The sequence below is a fragment of the Centruroides sculpturatus genome, unplaced genomic scaffold, assembly GCF_000671375.1.
Source record: "Centruroides sculpturatus isolate CEXI.00-Female unplaced genomic scaffold, Cexi_2.0 scaffold1997, whole genome shotgun sequence".
In the NCBI taxonomy this organism is placed as follows: domain Eukaryota; kingdom Metazoa; phylum Arthropoda; class Arachnida; order Scorpiones; family Buthidae; genus Centruroides; species Centruroides sculpturatus.
In genome coordinates, this window is record NW_019386248.1 from 18,509 (window position 1) to 34,506 (window position 15,998).

Sequence of the window (15,998 nt, forward strand, 5' to 3'; positions counted from 1 at the left end):
TTACACATTTATGTAATATATAAATGTGTGCTTATAATACAAATAACACTAACCTATATAAAATGAACCTTGAGTAAAATTTTATTTTATTTCATTTATTTATTTATTGTTCTTTTAAAGCAAATAAATTCACATAAAAATTTTAAAAATACAGATTATTTATATTTAAATATTTAATTGTATAAAAACAAATTTTCTATAAAAGAAGAAAATTTTGAAAATTTGTTTCGTTTTTAAACCTTTTTTTTAATCAAGTTTTTCCAATTCCAGAAAATATGACGTCATCTTTATCATTTATAATAGATTTAATGTTGTTCACATTCAATTTATTTTCCAATAAAAACTTTTCTGGTCCGTTAACCCCATTCTCAACCAAGAATTATTAATGAGAACCATCTTGAAGGGAAAGGATGAGGTCCACCCAGGTTTTTCTAGTGGAAAAACGACACATTTTCATGAAAGGCTATCTTCTAAAACTTAATATATAAATAAGATATCTTTCTGTGATCGCTCATTTGTTTTAAAAGAGCAAAAGTGAATTATTTAAGAATAAATAATAAATTATTTGACAGCAACTTTTAATGCATAGTTTGGCAATGCAGCACATGACAATCTGCCAAAGGAGGATTTTCTATGGGAAACTGATACCTATTTCGATGTTAGATACGTGAAGAAAATACGAAAAGCTGTAATCAATAGGCTAATAACTTTTATCGAGATTTCATAGAAATAAAAAATGCCGTAAAAGTCATTAAAAATTAACTTAATATTTTATTAACAAAAATAAAAACTAAAACTGAGATTTTTATTCTTTTATGCATAGAAAAATCCATTTAACAGCTATATTAACTATTAAAACCGCACGTTAATCAATAAAATTTGTGCTTAAATAATTTTTAATTTAATTACGAATCATATCGTCAATTAAAAGATGCCATCATTATTACTTCCTTTAAATAATAAACGGTAAGAAAATATATTTAGTTCACGTTTTTTTAATCAAATCTCTAAAAATCACAAATACAATATTAAAAAAAATAGATTTGAAGTTTTTAAAATTTTCTAGATTAATATAATTAACTTGTATGCTCTTCAGTCTAAAAGTCCTCCATTCATATTGAGATTCTTGATTAAAGCATTTTCTACTCAATCGATAACTGCACATAAAGTAAATTTGGTGATCTGCAGGGAAACGATAGTGAATTCCTATGAATAAATGATCAGCATAGATCATATAACAATGAGGTTAGCAATGATAATTCTTCTTATTCGCTTCCTTATAAATAATAAAATAAAAATAATTGTATATACTATCAGAAAATAATAATTTTATTTTTATTAGTTTTTAGCTTAAAAAAAAAATAATATATATTTATATATAAATTTAGCATTATAAACAGATAATTTTTAATGCTTATTTTAAAATTAATTTTTCGTAAATATATTTAACANTCGGATGAACTTCTACAGAAAGATTTAATATTATATCTTTGAATGATTGTTGGAAAATTCAATTTTATTCTATTTATCGTACAATACAATATTTATTTTTTATTTTTAAAAAAAAAAGAAAAGAAAGAAAAGAAAAAAATTTAAAGCATGAACGATTTCTTAATGCTTTAATCGATTTTTAGAAAAGAAAACAAAAATAAAACTGGCATTTAGTAAATTTAAATATAAAAAAATATGAATATTAACGGATAAAGAATATTTTTCATCGATTATAGATAACATAATTTCCTTATTCATAAATCTTGTCAGATGATTAAAGAAAGGTTCGATAGATAGCTTTATCAGCGGCTATTTTAAGGAACGAATGTCTAACAAATAAAGAATTTAACCGGAAAATAAAGACAAAAGGAATTTTAATCGAACAACAAATTGCTTGTCGAGTAACAAACCTTCATGTTACAAATCTAATCTATTATTAAACATCTGAAACTGCGCTATCACCCTATTCACTATACATTACACTATTCGGCTATTTGCAATGAAAAATATAAGAATTTTGCACATTTCTATCGTAAATGATATAATTTTTCTATGTTTATTATTATTATTGCTGTTATTGGAGACGAAATATTATAAGATAGAAAATTTCACAATTCATAAATCAAACAGAATCATTTATATATATTTGCAACGTGCAAAGTTTTGCATCTATTTTTTTTAGAAAGTAATAATATATCATAATATATGAATATGATAAAAGATATGGATTTATGAATCGGAAAAACCTAAAAATAATAGTCATTTTTTTGTAAATTATTAGAATATTTTGTGAAAGATTAGAAGAAAAATGCATAGATTCAAACATTTTTCCACTCTCTTCTCTTCCTGTAACAAAAAAAAAAGAAAAAAAAAATATATAAAAATTTAAAATTTAACTACGGTATTTTGTCATTTTACTAAAGAGATCTTTAAGATATTAAATAATTTGAAAATCTAATATTAAATATTTTCGAATTTACTATAAACTCGAGAAGTGATTTTTAATATTTATGAATATCTTTATTTATTTATTTTTTAACTAATAACTTCCATTAATAGAAATTTTATAAATCTGACCTACTTTTCACACCCGAGTATCACTAAAATAAAATTTATTTACTTAATTTTATTTTTTTAGAAATAAATTTATTAATATTTTATTTAATTTATTTAGAAACAAAACACTTTATAATCCACAAAATAAAAGAGAACCATGAATCATTAATACGAACGGACAAAAATAAAATATTGAACAGAAAAATTAAAATGGCGTCTTCGTTCTTTCAGCATTATTTAAGCTTTTAAAAACAATTAATGCAGATAAAATTTTAGAATTTATTTAATTTTTATTTTTATTAATTAATCATTTAATTTTTTCTTTATTTACTTAAATCCTAACAAAAAAAAAAGAACGTAAAGAAAGTTTTAAACTGCTGCACATCCTTGACACAGAATGTGCAACAACACAACAGTTATTTTTATAGGAATATCTATTTGTAAGACTTACTGTAAAAATAAAATAAAAAATACAATGAAATAAAAAAAAGTAAGAAGAGACATTTTTAACAAAATAAAAAAATATCCCAATAAAGGCATCAATTCTTCATTTTTTAAATAAAGATTTTCGCAACTTTCACGAACTTCATTCTGCATTTAAAACATGAAAATGCTTTTACAAAATTTCAATTACATACTTTTAAAACCACAGAGATTAAATTTTAAATCATAATGATGCTTCAGTTTTAAAACAGATAATTTGAATTGGTTTCAATTATTTTCTATCTTATTTTCGAATTAATTATTCAAACTTGTAAATAGATATCTTGTTAATAATTTTTCTCACCTGAATAAAAGGAACAGGTAGGAGACAGACACGTGAATAGTCTCGCCTGCAGAAACTACTGACTCAGAAAATACAGCTAGCCAATCATCTATTGAAATTCTGGTGACTATGGTAACGGTGTGTCGCGTGTATTCTGCGCCAAAATTGGTGTTTTCGACGAATAAAATACTTATTACCCATTATTTACTACATTTAAATTAATTTAAAAAATGCAATTTTAAAATCGCTTTCCAGATAATTTTTATAGAAAAACATTTTTTATAAATTTCTATTCAAGGATTGAATTAATAAATTTTAATTTTTAAATGTTTAATATGTTTTTTTCTTCTTAAAAAATTGCTTAGAAATTTTAACATGTTTAACTCTATCAAAATGGTTTTTTAAGTGTGATCTATACTTTATTTTAATTAAAATAATTATTTTAGAAGAAAGAAACAAAAATTAAGAGGAACAATTAGGAGAAATTTAAAAAATTCCGAAGATTGCATACATTTTTAAATACTGTACTGTTTACTTATTTAGTTTGATGATAAATTATGTCTGTATTTGAGAATAATTTATGATTTAAACTAATTTTTTTATAAATCTATATTTTTCAGCATTTTTTAAACTCAAAAATGTGTTTTTTGTGATTTATGATCGCATCTATATATGTACACAATAAAATATTCATAAAAAAGATATTCTTTTTCACTAAACAATTTAATAATACCTGTATATTAATAAAGCAAATGTAAAAAAAATGTTTATGTTTAAAAATATATTTTATAAAATTAAATTAATTCGTTTTTAAAAAAAGCAAACTTAAAATTGCACTTTTTTTTTATTTCTTACAAATTACGAATTAAACATCAAAAAATTTAATTATTTGTTATTTTTGTATATTAAATTTAAAAAGTCGTATCGATTTATAAAAGTTTTAACAGAAAATATTTACTGAAGTAAATTTTTAAAAAATTAATTATAAAAATACTATATTTATAAGAATTTCCAAAACTATGTATTATTTATTAGAAAATTGTATTTAAAATATTAATTACTAAAAATGAATTGTTTTTTTATTTTTTATACTTGAAAAAAATAAAAATATCGGATAGTTTTAATTGATGCTGTAATCGTAAATTGTGTGAAAATTGCAAAAACTGATTGAATAACGAACAATAAAAGGTATGCTGTAATGTCTACTGCAGTCATACTAAGAAAACTCTAATCGATATTACAAACGATTCAACTATACAAACTCCAAAAATTAGATAAAGTATGCGCATCGTACACGAAAAGAAGCATTTATAAAATTCGATCACGAAATTTCACGATTCAATTTCTTATTTTTAAAATAAAATTTTCAAGAAAATAAATAAGTAAATTTAAAATGGTATACGCAACTTTTCGAATTTAAAAAAAAAAAAAAAAACATTCTAAATCAATATAGAAAGAGTAATGCTATGGACAACAATCATCAAAAAGAAAATATTATTTATATTTTATGATGAGTTATATTTTCTTGTAATACATATATCAAGCTATATAATCTCTTTCCGATCTCTCAATCATTTATAGAATGAAAGCTCTAATGTACTTCTCTTATCTTTTCTTAGAAAATTGTAGGTCAAGTTAAGAAGTCAAAAACTATCTACTCATCCCTTTCAATTTTTTCTTCAATCAGTCGAGTGTCTTCTTACATTTGTATTTTTATATCACCTAGAAAATACTTTTTATAATACTCTACGATATGACTATCATAGGAAGATACTATTTAGCAGAAATTGCACTTCTAACCTATACTTACAGCATTGGAGGTAAGTCTACTAAAAAAAAAGTGGTTTTTATAGGTTATACCGCAATACACCTACTTATATGTATTTTAGCAAGATTAGACACATACAAATATATATCTAATCTTATCTGTGTACTGTTTACTGAAGGAAACATAAAATCTACGACACGGTGACAGGTTTGAATGCGGTGATGAATAGATTTAATGTTTTAGAACCTCTCTGGGATCCATCCAGTTTCCATCGATGGATAGTAGAATCTTTCAGAGTATAGTCGATGGAGACCAGATGATTGCTACGTCTCCCTCGACTATCTTGCTTATCAGTTATCCTTCTAAAAAGGAGAAACTAAAGAATCTTCTAGATTCAGTAAACTCAATACACAATACATTATTACTACACAATATCTTATTACTTATAATTTAATATTCCTATATGATAAAGCTTTTAAAATGATTTTATGTTTAAAAATTAATAATTTTAGGTAACAGAATTAAAACTTTTGCGCTTGATTTATAAAAAAATAACTATTATTTAATTTTTCAGTCTTCATTATATCTATAATATATAATTAAATAAATAATAAGACTTTTAAAATTTAGAATATTTTATAGTTCATTCAGACTTTAAATTTTTATACTGAGATTATTAAAATTAATTATAACTAAAAAAGTATCTAATTTATTTTTATATTAAGTAGCAAACTACGTGCTAATCATTTTCGTATTAGCACAAATGTAATAAGGTCAGTTTTTTATAAATTAATATCCAAATTTTTGGAAAATAATGGCTAGAGATACAGAAAGCGAAGAAACCTTCAGAATGTCTTTTCTTTTCTGTTTTTCTTATTAACTTAGGATTAATTTCTAATGTGAAATCAGAAAAAACTAATTTTTAAAATTAAAAAATAAGTTTTAAAAGTTCTAAACATTAGCTTAAAATTTTTCAATTTTATTTTTACTAATTTATATCAAGATTCACGTTTTTACTAAATTTCGCTTCACTAATTCAAAAGTAGGAGTAAGAAATAAGTTTTTATAAGATTAATTTAAGTGAATTTAATATTTAAAAAGCAATTTCCCTTTAATTTTAAGCGAATAAATGTCTCAAAAATTCATAATATATTTTAAAAACGTTCATACTTATACTGGAATATATATGCTATTACATAAATATATTAAAAACTGCAAAAACATTTGATACTTTAAATGTATATATATATATTTGAAGTATAGATAATAAAATAAAATAAACGAGGAAAATCTAAAACGAGAAATTTAGCAATCGAATTAAGCAGCAACTCACCATTTTACTTGAATTAATAAGAAAAAAAAACACAAAATGATTTCTGTGTAACGATATCAAAGACGATCCCAGGTAAACGAAGCGAAGCGATGAATGAATATTTCGAAATGCACAACTGGAAGTAGCAGAGTGCTTCTTAAAATAACGACCAATTCTCGTCTCACTATACAAACTGTGTATAGATAGCTCTATATGTTCCCAATGCCATCCAAAACTGTTTACTGCCTAACGAATAAACTAGCATTCATTCTATTTTAAGACTTTAATGGACTGCTTCTTACTTTCAATATTTTCTCTTTTATTTCCAAACACTCTTCGCAATTTAAACGTTTCATAGTATTTATGTTTAATTTTTGTTATGTTTAAAAACAAAAACAAAATAATAATAATTTAAAACGTTCTAAACGTGCGTTTTGAAGTTATAAGTATGCCTTTTTATGCCCTCAAATTTGGTTAATTAATTAAAATTTAATTAATATATTTAAATTTTTAAAAATCTATTTTACAGTTTATTAGTTTAAAATGCATTTAATCCTTTAAAATTTCTCAATTTTTTTTTGTTTAATTAAACTTATTTAGAATTTATAATTTAATTTGTGCTTTAAAAGTATGCACATTTTCTCTTTTAAATTTTAAAATTAATTTTTATATATATAAATATAAAATCATATTACTGAATTTTTTTAAATTAAAATTTTAATTTTCATAAATAGGAATTTTGTACAAGAGATAAAAATCTTAAGTTCTGTATTTGAATAAAGTATTATATAAATCTAGTAAGTACATTAATGATTCAGAGATAAGAAAGAATTTTATAAGTTATTGTAAAATCCTCAATCTCTTAAATCTTCATTTTTCAGAAAAATTAAAATTAAGCTAAGGTCTACTATATCTTCGTATATTGAAGGGCTGCAGTAGGAGACGTCACGAGATGCATATTTAGAGCAAGGGTCTGGATAGTAACCATGACGACGACTGTGACGTCAAATCAGATCTAAAAGGTGAATGGTTAGGATTTAAAAAATTTTTTCCTCAATTAAAATTTATGCATGTTGTTGGCTAACATCTGTTTTAATTTAGGATCGATAAATTAAAAAATATATGTATTAGAAACTCATATACTATTATTGTAACTAATCATTTTTTATGTTTCTTACGCTTTTATCCGTATAATAACATTACTGTCCAAATTTTTAATCATCAAAATTCATTAAACAATTTTTTCATATTATAAAAAGGTTTTTATTATTGAATTAATAAAACACTCTTTGTATTATTTCCAAAATCCATATTTAAATTTTAAAATACCTTTGCATTTCAAATTGTAGATAGAGTTATGTATGCAGGTATATTACATTTGCAAACAAAACCAGATAATTCTACAAAAATTATTAAATTTAATGTAATATAATAAATTTTCAAAACTACTTTAACTCTTAAATTAAGAAATATATCAAAATAATTTCTTGGGAAATAAATTAGTTTCCAGCTTTAAACTATAATTTTTAAATTAAATTATATATAAAAATATATGTAAAAAATGCTAGTATGTTAGTTGCAATTCCATTTTAAAACTAATGTTTTTATATTAAAAAATGCTATTTTTTAAAAAAAGATTAAATTTGTATTAAGCCCTTAAGGAGTAGCACGGAATAGAATATAAAGTACTACTACAGTATTAATATCTTTACAGACCTTTAAAGTTGTTCGAAGGACACGACCATGTAGATGTCTATAGGGTCGATTCCATATCTCTTCCCTATTGACTAAAAAGTACATGTACTCTTCATATATCTTGAAATAAAAAAGAAATTCACGCTTTTTTTAAGTTCAAACGTCCCATCTTTCATTCCATTGATTTTATAAGTAGAGATTTTTACAAAAAGAAAAAAAACATCAACTTAATTCTTCCTCCTACAGGGTCAAATCCGGAACGTCTTCGTAAAGTATACGATTTTTAGGTTCTAAAAAATTTGAAGTATACCTTTAATTTCTATTTTCATTCATTAACATGTTTTATATTTATAAATCCGGAATCATATCTACCAAAATTGATTTTTGGATGTTCTACGATAGAGTTTGAAATCAATTAATAACGTAGATCTTGAGCATAAATCTTGTTTATTTATAGATCTTGAAATTTTAAAAGTTGGCATGTGAGTCTTCTTTCTTTAAAGCATTAGTATTAAAAATATTTTAATTATTTTCAAATAAAATAGACAAAACATAAACTAAAAATATCCTAATTATAATTTTTTAAATCTATATAGTATTACTTTAAATCGTATGCTAGTTATTAAATACGAAGTATATCATAAAAACTTCAATAAGAAGTTTTTTTATATATTAAAATAAAGGAAAATAGGAATTTAAGGGATTTTTTTTTTGTTCACTTGGTTTTTCATTTTAGTTGCCATAATAGAACTGAACTCATTCCTTTAAAATTTTACGCGATTCATTTTTTATTTAGGTGTACAAATAAAGTAAACAAAATTCAATTTCACAAAAAAACACCAAAGAATTATTTCTCTTAATCATTTTCAGACCAGATAATATCCAAAGTTCAACTCTCTCCTTTCACTAGATGATGACAGAAATCCATTAAGTGAATAAAAGAACAGCAAAAGCTCTTACAAGCTTCTTTAGAAAACTTTTGAAATCCAATCTAAGACACTATCTGGTAAGAATCCATTCGAATTTGACCAAAGTTAAAATGATTTCATTCTGTCAGTTTTTTATAAAATATATATATATATATTAACCGATTTCTTTCCGGCTTGTTTATATAGAGCAAACTACATAAACGTTTCACGATTCTTCACGAAAATCCTTTTAAGCAATGGACAACATATTGCTTTACCTGAAGAAATGCATCAATTTAAGAAGTTGCATCAAGCAACAATATCCAGTTATTGAAAGTACTCTAAAACTAATGTTTTATGCATCGAATTAAATTTAACCATTTAATCATATAATGTTACTTTTTATAGAAAACATAACATAACTCGAACTTCCTTCAACCTTTAACCTTTCGACTGATATAAATTTTTAATTTTTACGCATCTTTCGCAGCAGCTGCAATGAGCATAATTGCAACCAATTCATTAATAGTAGGTTAATTTACTCCGTTCGATAGCATTGGTTTCGATCATAACATAACTTCTACTTCTGCAGTAGCAAATGCAACCGCATATCTTTGCGCTATCATCTGCAGTGAGTGCGGCAACTTCGCAAAATAACTACTTACCAGAAAATAAATCCTTTAAGGAACGACAGAGCATGGAACAATTAGCAAAACAACAAAGAAATCTTTTTCAAAGTACTTTACCATTGCCACCATTGAGTAACGTTACTCTACCGATCTTGCTCTACGACAAAACAATGCAGTCAATACCTACACTAAAGGATCCTATGCAAGAAGCGCAGAAATTCTGTTTACATTTTTCTTAATGCGTTGTTTCGGTCGTAAACTCTAAAAGTGTAAAAGGTAGCATTGCGTAGCACTCACCGCTCTCTGGAAGACTTTCACTCATCACAGCATTGACCATCAAATTGCCTCTTATCTTCACCGCTCCATCACTAGCCTGTCAGTAAGACCCACCAGCTAATCTATCCTTTGCTCTAAACCAAAGCTGAGGACACAACAGATGGCAGCACTTCTCAAACTACAGATTCTAATGGGAAAGTTGCCAATGTTTGTTTGCGTATCTTTTATTTTCATAACCGAATTTAATATGCTGCAAATTAATTTCTGGCATAATTTAAGAAAAATCCGTTTTACACAACCAATCGATGGCTCTTATGGTTGAACATCTTTTGTTCTTTATCGATCGTATGAAGTACATTTTCTTATTGGTATGAATTCTTTTGATCAGATACGAAAAACAGATTGGTTAATTTATAAAATGCAATCGATCATAATCAAATTTTAGAAACTTCACCATTCTATTACTATCTGATCTACTCGGCACGTTTAGTAAAATATCAGAACTGGTGAAACTTTATTGATCTATTCTTCATTTCTCCACATAAAACACGATCATATTTGAGGAATGGAATAAGTCTTAAATGATTGATTTAATCAAATTTTTAAAATTTAATCAATTTTTTGCATCGTCTGCTAAACTAGGCTATCGTCAGGATTAGAGAAACTTTCCTGATCTTTTACTAATCTCGAGAATGTTATTATGTATGAGTAAATAGATCAATCTGATATTCGATCTTAATTAAATTTTTAATCTAGTTTTTAAAATCTTGCAGCACTACTGAAAACAAAAATTACATATTCTATATTAATAACCTATTTTATAATTTAGGACAGTATTATTGTTTCCTGTTATACTCGAATTTTTTAAATGGTAATCTTTATTAAGTAGGAAATATTTAAATAAACGATTTAAAGTTTTTTTTATTGATAATAGTTATTTTCTTCTTTATATATAAAATTAATAACAATCAACTGAAATAGGTTTTGGTTATTTCAAATTCACATTCTACTGTTTAAAAACTTATTTCCAAAAGTAAAAAGTAGATTTTACGTAGAAAATAATTTAGTTGAATTTCGGATCTCATAATTTTTTCGAATATAAAATAATTATACAATCACTGAACGATTTTTCTTCTAACTAAATGATCATAGAAAACAATTTGGTAGTAACTTGGCGAGCGAATTACTCTTTTAAATGTATCTTCCCCGGGATTTTCACTGGCAACAGTAATAATGTAGCCATCACCCGTATGTTTAAACTGTATCCCTTCTAGTTTCTCGACAATAACATCGTAATGTGGAGTGCAATTCTTAACACAATAACGAGTAACCCAATTACAGAAACTGAGATCGTCGTATTGAGGAATAAGTTTCCTCTTACCAGAAAAATAAAGTTGAAAATCTTCAGTTTCTAATCTATGAGCTAGATCGATGTAAGAGGATATTTCTTGTCCTTTATTGTTGATCGTTCGAAGAAACAATATGCTACTCATATCACCATTTAAATTGGGTACTTCTCGTTCGGCTAAAGCCTGTAAAAATTCGTCAGTAAACGTTTCCGTTCTGGGTTTATAGATAGGGACGATTTTCCTATTTTCGTTCCTTAATTTTTCTGCATATTTTTTCCAATAATAAAATTCCTCTCTCTTCAAGGCTTTGCCCGTTCCCCAGTATCCTAATTCCACTAATTTCTTGGCAATCTCTTCGTCTTCGAAGTATTTAAGATTTTCTTCCGATATTTGAGTTTCTAGGTAATCTTCGTATGTATTATATGTAATTACTATCGTGTAAATGCTATTGGGAATATCTTCTTTTTTCTCTTTTCTCCATTCTCTTTCCATTTTGAATTCGAATAACGCCCTCTTTTGGATAAAATAAATTGTTACATTTAAATAATAAGAATTTTACACTTAATTTTAATTTAGTAAATTATTATGTTTCAATAAATTTAATTTATATTTGAAAAATCTTAATGTAATTATTATAAAAATAAAAGCTTAATACTGAAATGTTAACTTCCAATCAAGTGAAGTATGCAATGCGGTAAATACGCATTTACAGTATAATATTTTTATGAATACGCATCGTATTAATTTAAAAATACTAATAATTTGGTCATTAGATACAATGCAAGTCGTTGCAGTATCAGTATACAATATTCATTAATCATTATAATTAACATCTAAAAATATTGAAAGAGAACGCTGATTATTACTACTGGCGCTTATATACAATAAACAAACTTAAAAAAAAACCAATAATGCGCATAAATACTGTTATTTCATTTATTTTAAATATTTATTGTACGTTGTAAGCGTTTATTGCATGCGTTTAACATTGTCGCACATGAAAAATAGCAAAGTAAATCGTATTATTTTTATTAACATTATAGGAATTTGCATTTCTAATAATATCAAAATTTTAATTAAATGTATTTTAATTAATTAAGATTTTAATATTTCAATAACTAAATAAATATTTTTTTAAAGTTATAAAAATTCAAATTTATTTTAAAAATTCAGAATTTATTTTCCTGTTATTATATAATGATTTTTCTATTAATATTAACTTTATTCTAAATTTGTTCTTAACTATAAAAAATACAGAAGTCCCTGTCCAATCACCAGGAACAAAAACAGTTCCTTCGCAGAAACAATCTTTAATTAAAGGCTACGCCTCTGCAAAATTATCTGAAACAGTTTAAAAAGTTTACTGATAATAAGCCAAAAAGTTTTTAAAATATATACATTATTTCAATTAAAAAGGCAGAACGGTACTCAAAATATAAAAGCACAGAAGAAACCAAGTCGTTTTCCTCTCCGTTGTTCTTAACTATTAATAAAAATGTCTCTGTTCTTTTTATTCGTCAAATAAAAATCTGAGGAAATTATAAATGATTAATTTTAATCATCATTTTATTCATTAATTACATTTTCAAAAGCAAATTCAGACATTAAAAAATTACAAGAAAAATGTTTTAAGTTACATTTGAAATGAACAGAATAAACTTTGATCACTACGTGTGAGATGTTTTTTGATTATAAGAATTTTTAAAATAATTACTTAAAATAATAATTACAAACAAACCTCTTTATCGCCATCTGAAATTGGCACTAAATCAAGTGTGGTTAATACTGAAGTTTCTCAAACAATAAAAATTTTATTTAATTGTATGGGTTTTCACATAAGTTTTATAGTTTGAAAATCACTTGATTTGGTGACAACATTGCCGCTTTTAATGTAAAATCGTACATTTAGTAATTCACAGATGCTAAAGAAGACTAATATTTACGGAGAAAGTCAGTTCACACGCATTCATTTTGCGCTTTACGACGATGGTACTATTTAGGAAGGCGCTATATCGAGGTTTGATTGTATTTAATATGTTATTAAAATAGGCCGTTTATCATTTGTTAATAAAATATAGGTAAAAGAAGAAAGATTATAGATCATCAGTAATGATGATTTTAGATTAATTTAAAAATTTATTTATAAATTCAAAGAATGCTTCGAAAAATTATTTAAAAATAAAATATACATTTAATAGATACATAGTTAAGGATATATAAATTTTATTTTTTATAATTTAAAGTTAATGTCTTAATATATAACTAATCGCTTTATTTTAAAATGATGCATTTAGAACTACTTTTAAGGTGATTATAAATGCTTAAAAATAGGTATAATTGCAAAAAAATCAAATAAAAAAACTTAATTTAAATAATATTAAAATATTATATCATACAAATTAACATTTAGTTATTTAGTTGAATTAAATTAAACAGTATATGTATTTTTTTTAAGTTGGCTGTAAAATTAACTTGTATAAAGACTGAACATTTTATTTTTGTTTTCAATTCGTAATTTATTTGAGGAAATGAATGGTTCATCTCTAAACCTTGGCATAAGAAGAATAGTATCATAGTAATAGTGATCATAGTGTTATAAGATTATAATTTATATAAATTTTATTATTATTTTAAATTTCATAGTTGTAGTTCCTAAAGTAAATTGATTATCTATTTTAAAACGATACATTTCATTTCAGATTACTCTATTTAATGGAGTTTATTATTATAATAAAGTTAATTGAATTAAACGTGAAATTGATTTCATTATATTAACATTATATTTTAGAATAAATTCATTTTTGAGAGTTATACTATAATCAAAGATTATCATATTCTATATTAATTTTACAATAATACACTATTAAACTAAATTACAAAAGTATCAATAATAAAGAAAATGCAAAATTGATCAATAGTTAATTGCAATTAATTTATATTAATCTATCACTTAAAAATGATAAAGAATATAAAGAAATTTTATTAAAAATCAATTTTTTATACACGCATTTTTAAACAAATTAATTAAATCGCAGAAAAAATGACAAATATTTATTTCATTAGCACATAAAATAATAATAATTTTATCACTCTTTTTGATAAATAAATAATTTAAAATTTAATTTCATTGCCTTTCAGAAGTTACATACTGTATATAAAAATATTTTATTAGAGAGATTAAAGTTTTATTTTTGCAGAAATGAAGTTTTTAAAAATTTTACTCAGTTATATCATTGTAATTTTGTATATCAAAAGACTCCGATCTAATCTATTTTTTGTTTAAATTTAAAAATTTGAGTTTTGTAATTCGAAAAAATTACGATTGTAAATCGTCTTAGAAAAATCCAGCAACGAGTTACATAACTTTTTCGTAAAAAAAAAAAACATTAGCTTAAGGGTAAAAAAATTGTGTAATGCCATCTGTTATGAAATGTTATTTATATTATTTATGTTATTTTTATTATATATGTTATTTTTATTATATATGTTACTGTTATTTATTTACTTTTATATTATTAATTATTATACGAAGGCAAATTAATAATGCAGAAATTGATATCTAAAAAATTGTAAATGCTAATAACAAATAAAACAAGTTTGAAATATGACACGTGATCTCTTCTATTTCCTCGTTCCCTCGACTTTTAACCATCAAAATTTAATAGGATAAATGCCCCTTATATACAAGTTACCATGCTAAATTTCGCTTTTTAATTTTTACCCAATCCTGAGATCTTAAATGAAATAGATGAAAACACACACATCCATGAAATTTTTCCCATGTTTGTTTTACTTTTTTGGGTACAGATGGTCTCAAAACGTCGCAATTTGCAGAAACTCGAAGGTAAAATTTGACAAGATTACAACGCTTTTCATATTATCTTATATACATAATAACCGGAAAAGTAAAATTAATTAATTATACTTGAAGAAGTGTATGATGTTTTATAAGATAAGAATTATTTAGCTGTTACTTGTATTACTATTTATAAAGCAATATCGCTGACCGAAAACCACTTTGTTCTATCTCCAGTTTTGTATATTTTTGTCATTTTTGAGGTGGAGCGTTAGCAAACCCTCTTCTATGTGACTTACAATATTGAGTTTGTTCTCAAAATTTTATGAGCCGATTTTGATGAAACTTTGCCATTTTCCATTAAATTCTTTTGTGCGGCAAGTGCAAAGTTCACTTGTCCGCGTTCATCAAGTACAAGGATCGCCTCTTCTGTACCTAAGAAATGCAAGGATTGCTTCTTTTTGTTCCGCCATAATAGTGTCCTAATATAACTATGAAAAGGTCGGATAACCGAGCGGTCAAGGTGGCAGCCTACCGCTCTGAGAGATCCGGGATCGAATCCTGACGGGTTCAAGGAATCCCCAGGAATTTTTCGGGGGTTGATCCATTCGGATAGGTCGGGCCCCGTCCCTCCCCACTCGGTCACTCCATTGTGGGCCTGGCCGAACCTATAATGGGGCTGCTATAAGAGGCCCTCTTAGTAAAAAAGAAAAAGCGTAACTATGAGCGTAAAATTTGAAAAATTTATTGTTAAAGAAATTTCCATTCTTAAATCCTTTATTTATTTGTTATATGAAATATACTTTATTTACATACTTTTATTGTTTTTTTAATTTTATATTTGTACTAGCAGGTAGGCCCGGCGTTGCTCAGGCAAAAGTAACGATAGCGAAGATTAAACTACAACGTAGATAAGTATAATTTAATTATTATTTAATTTTCATTTTACATT

General features: G+C 24.8%; 1 protein-coding gene and 1 long non-coding RNA gene across 2 annotated transcripts; both read right to left on the reverse strand.

Annotated features, from left to right (window-relative positions):
- Positions 1 to 349: 349 nt before the first annotated feature.
- Positions 350 to 10,051, reverse strand: LOC111614260. Its single transcript, XR_002754897.1, has 4 exons — positions 9,923 to 10,051; positions 8,461 to 8,583; positions 8,110 to 8,378; positions 350 to 431 (listed from the first exon to the last, which is right to left on the reverse strand). It is a non-coding gene; the product is annotated as an uncharacterized LOC111614260 (long non-coding RNA).
- An 801-nt stretch (positions 10,052 to 10,852) lies between these two features.
- On the reverse strand, positions 10,853 to 11,753 carry LOC111614261 (uncharacterized protein C4orf22 homolog). Its single transcript, XM_023355639.1, has one exon. It carries the CDS (start codon positions 11,740 to 11,742, stop codon positions 11,017 to 11,019), a length of 726 nt encoding a protein of 241 aa, XP_023211407.1. The 5' UTR covers positions 11,743 to 11,753; the 3' UTR covers positions 10,853 to 11,016.
- Positions 11,754 to 15,998: the final 4,245 nt, after the last annotated feature.

Bases quoted from the DNA above. Each gene is read 5' to 3' on its own strand.
- LOC111614261 (XM_023355639.1), bottom strand. From the start codon at position 11,742: ATGGAAAGAGAATGGAGAAAAGAGAAAAAAGAAGATATTCCCAATAGC.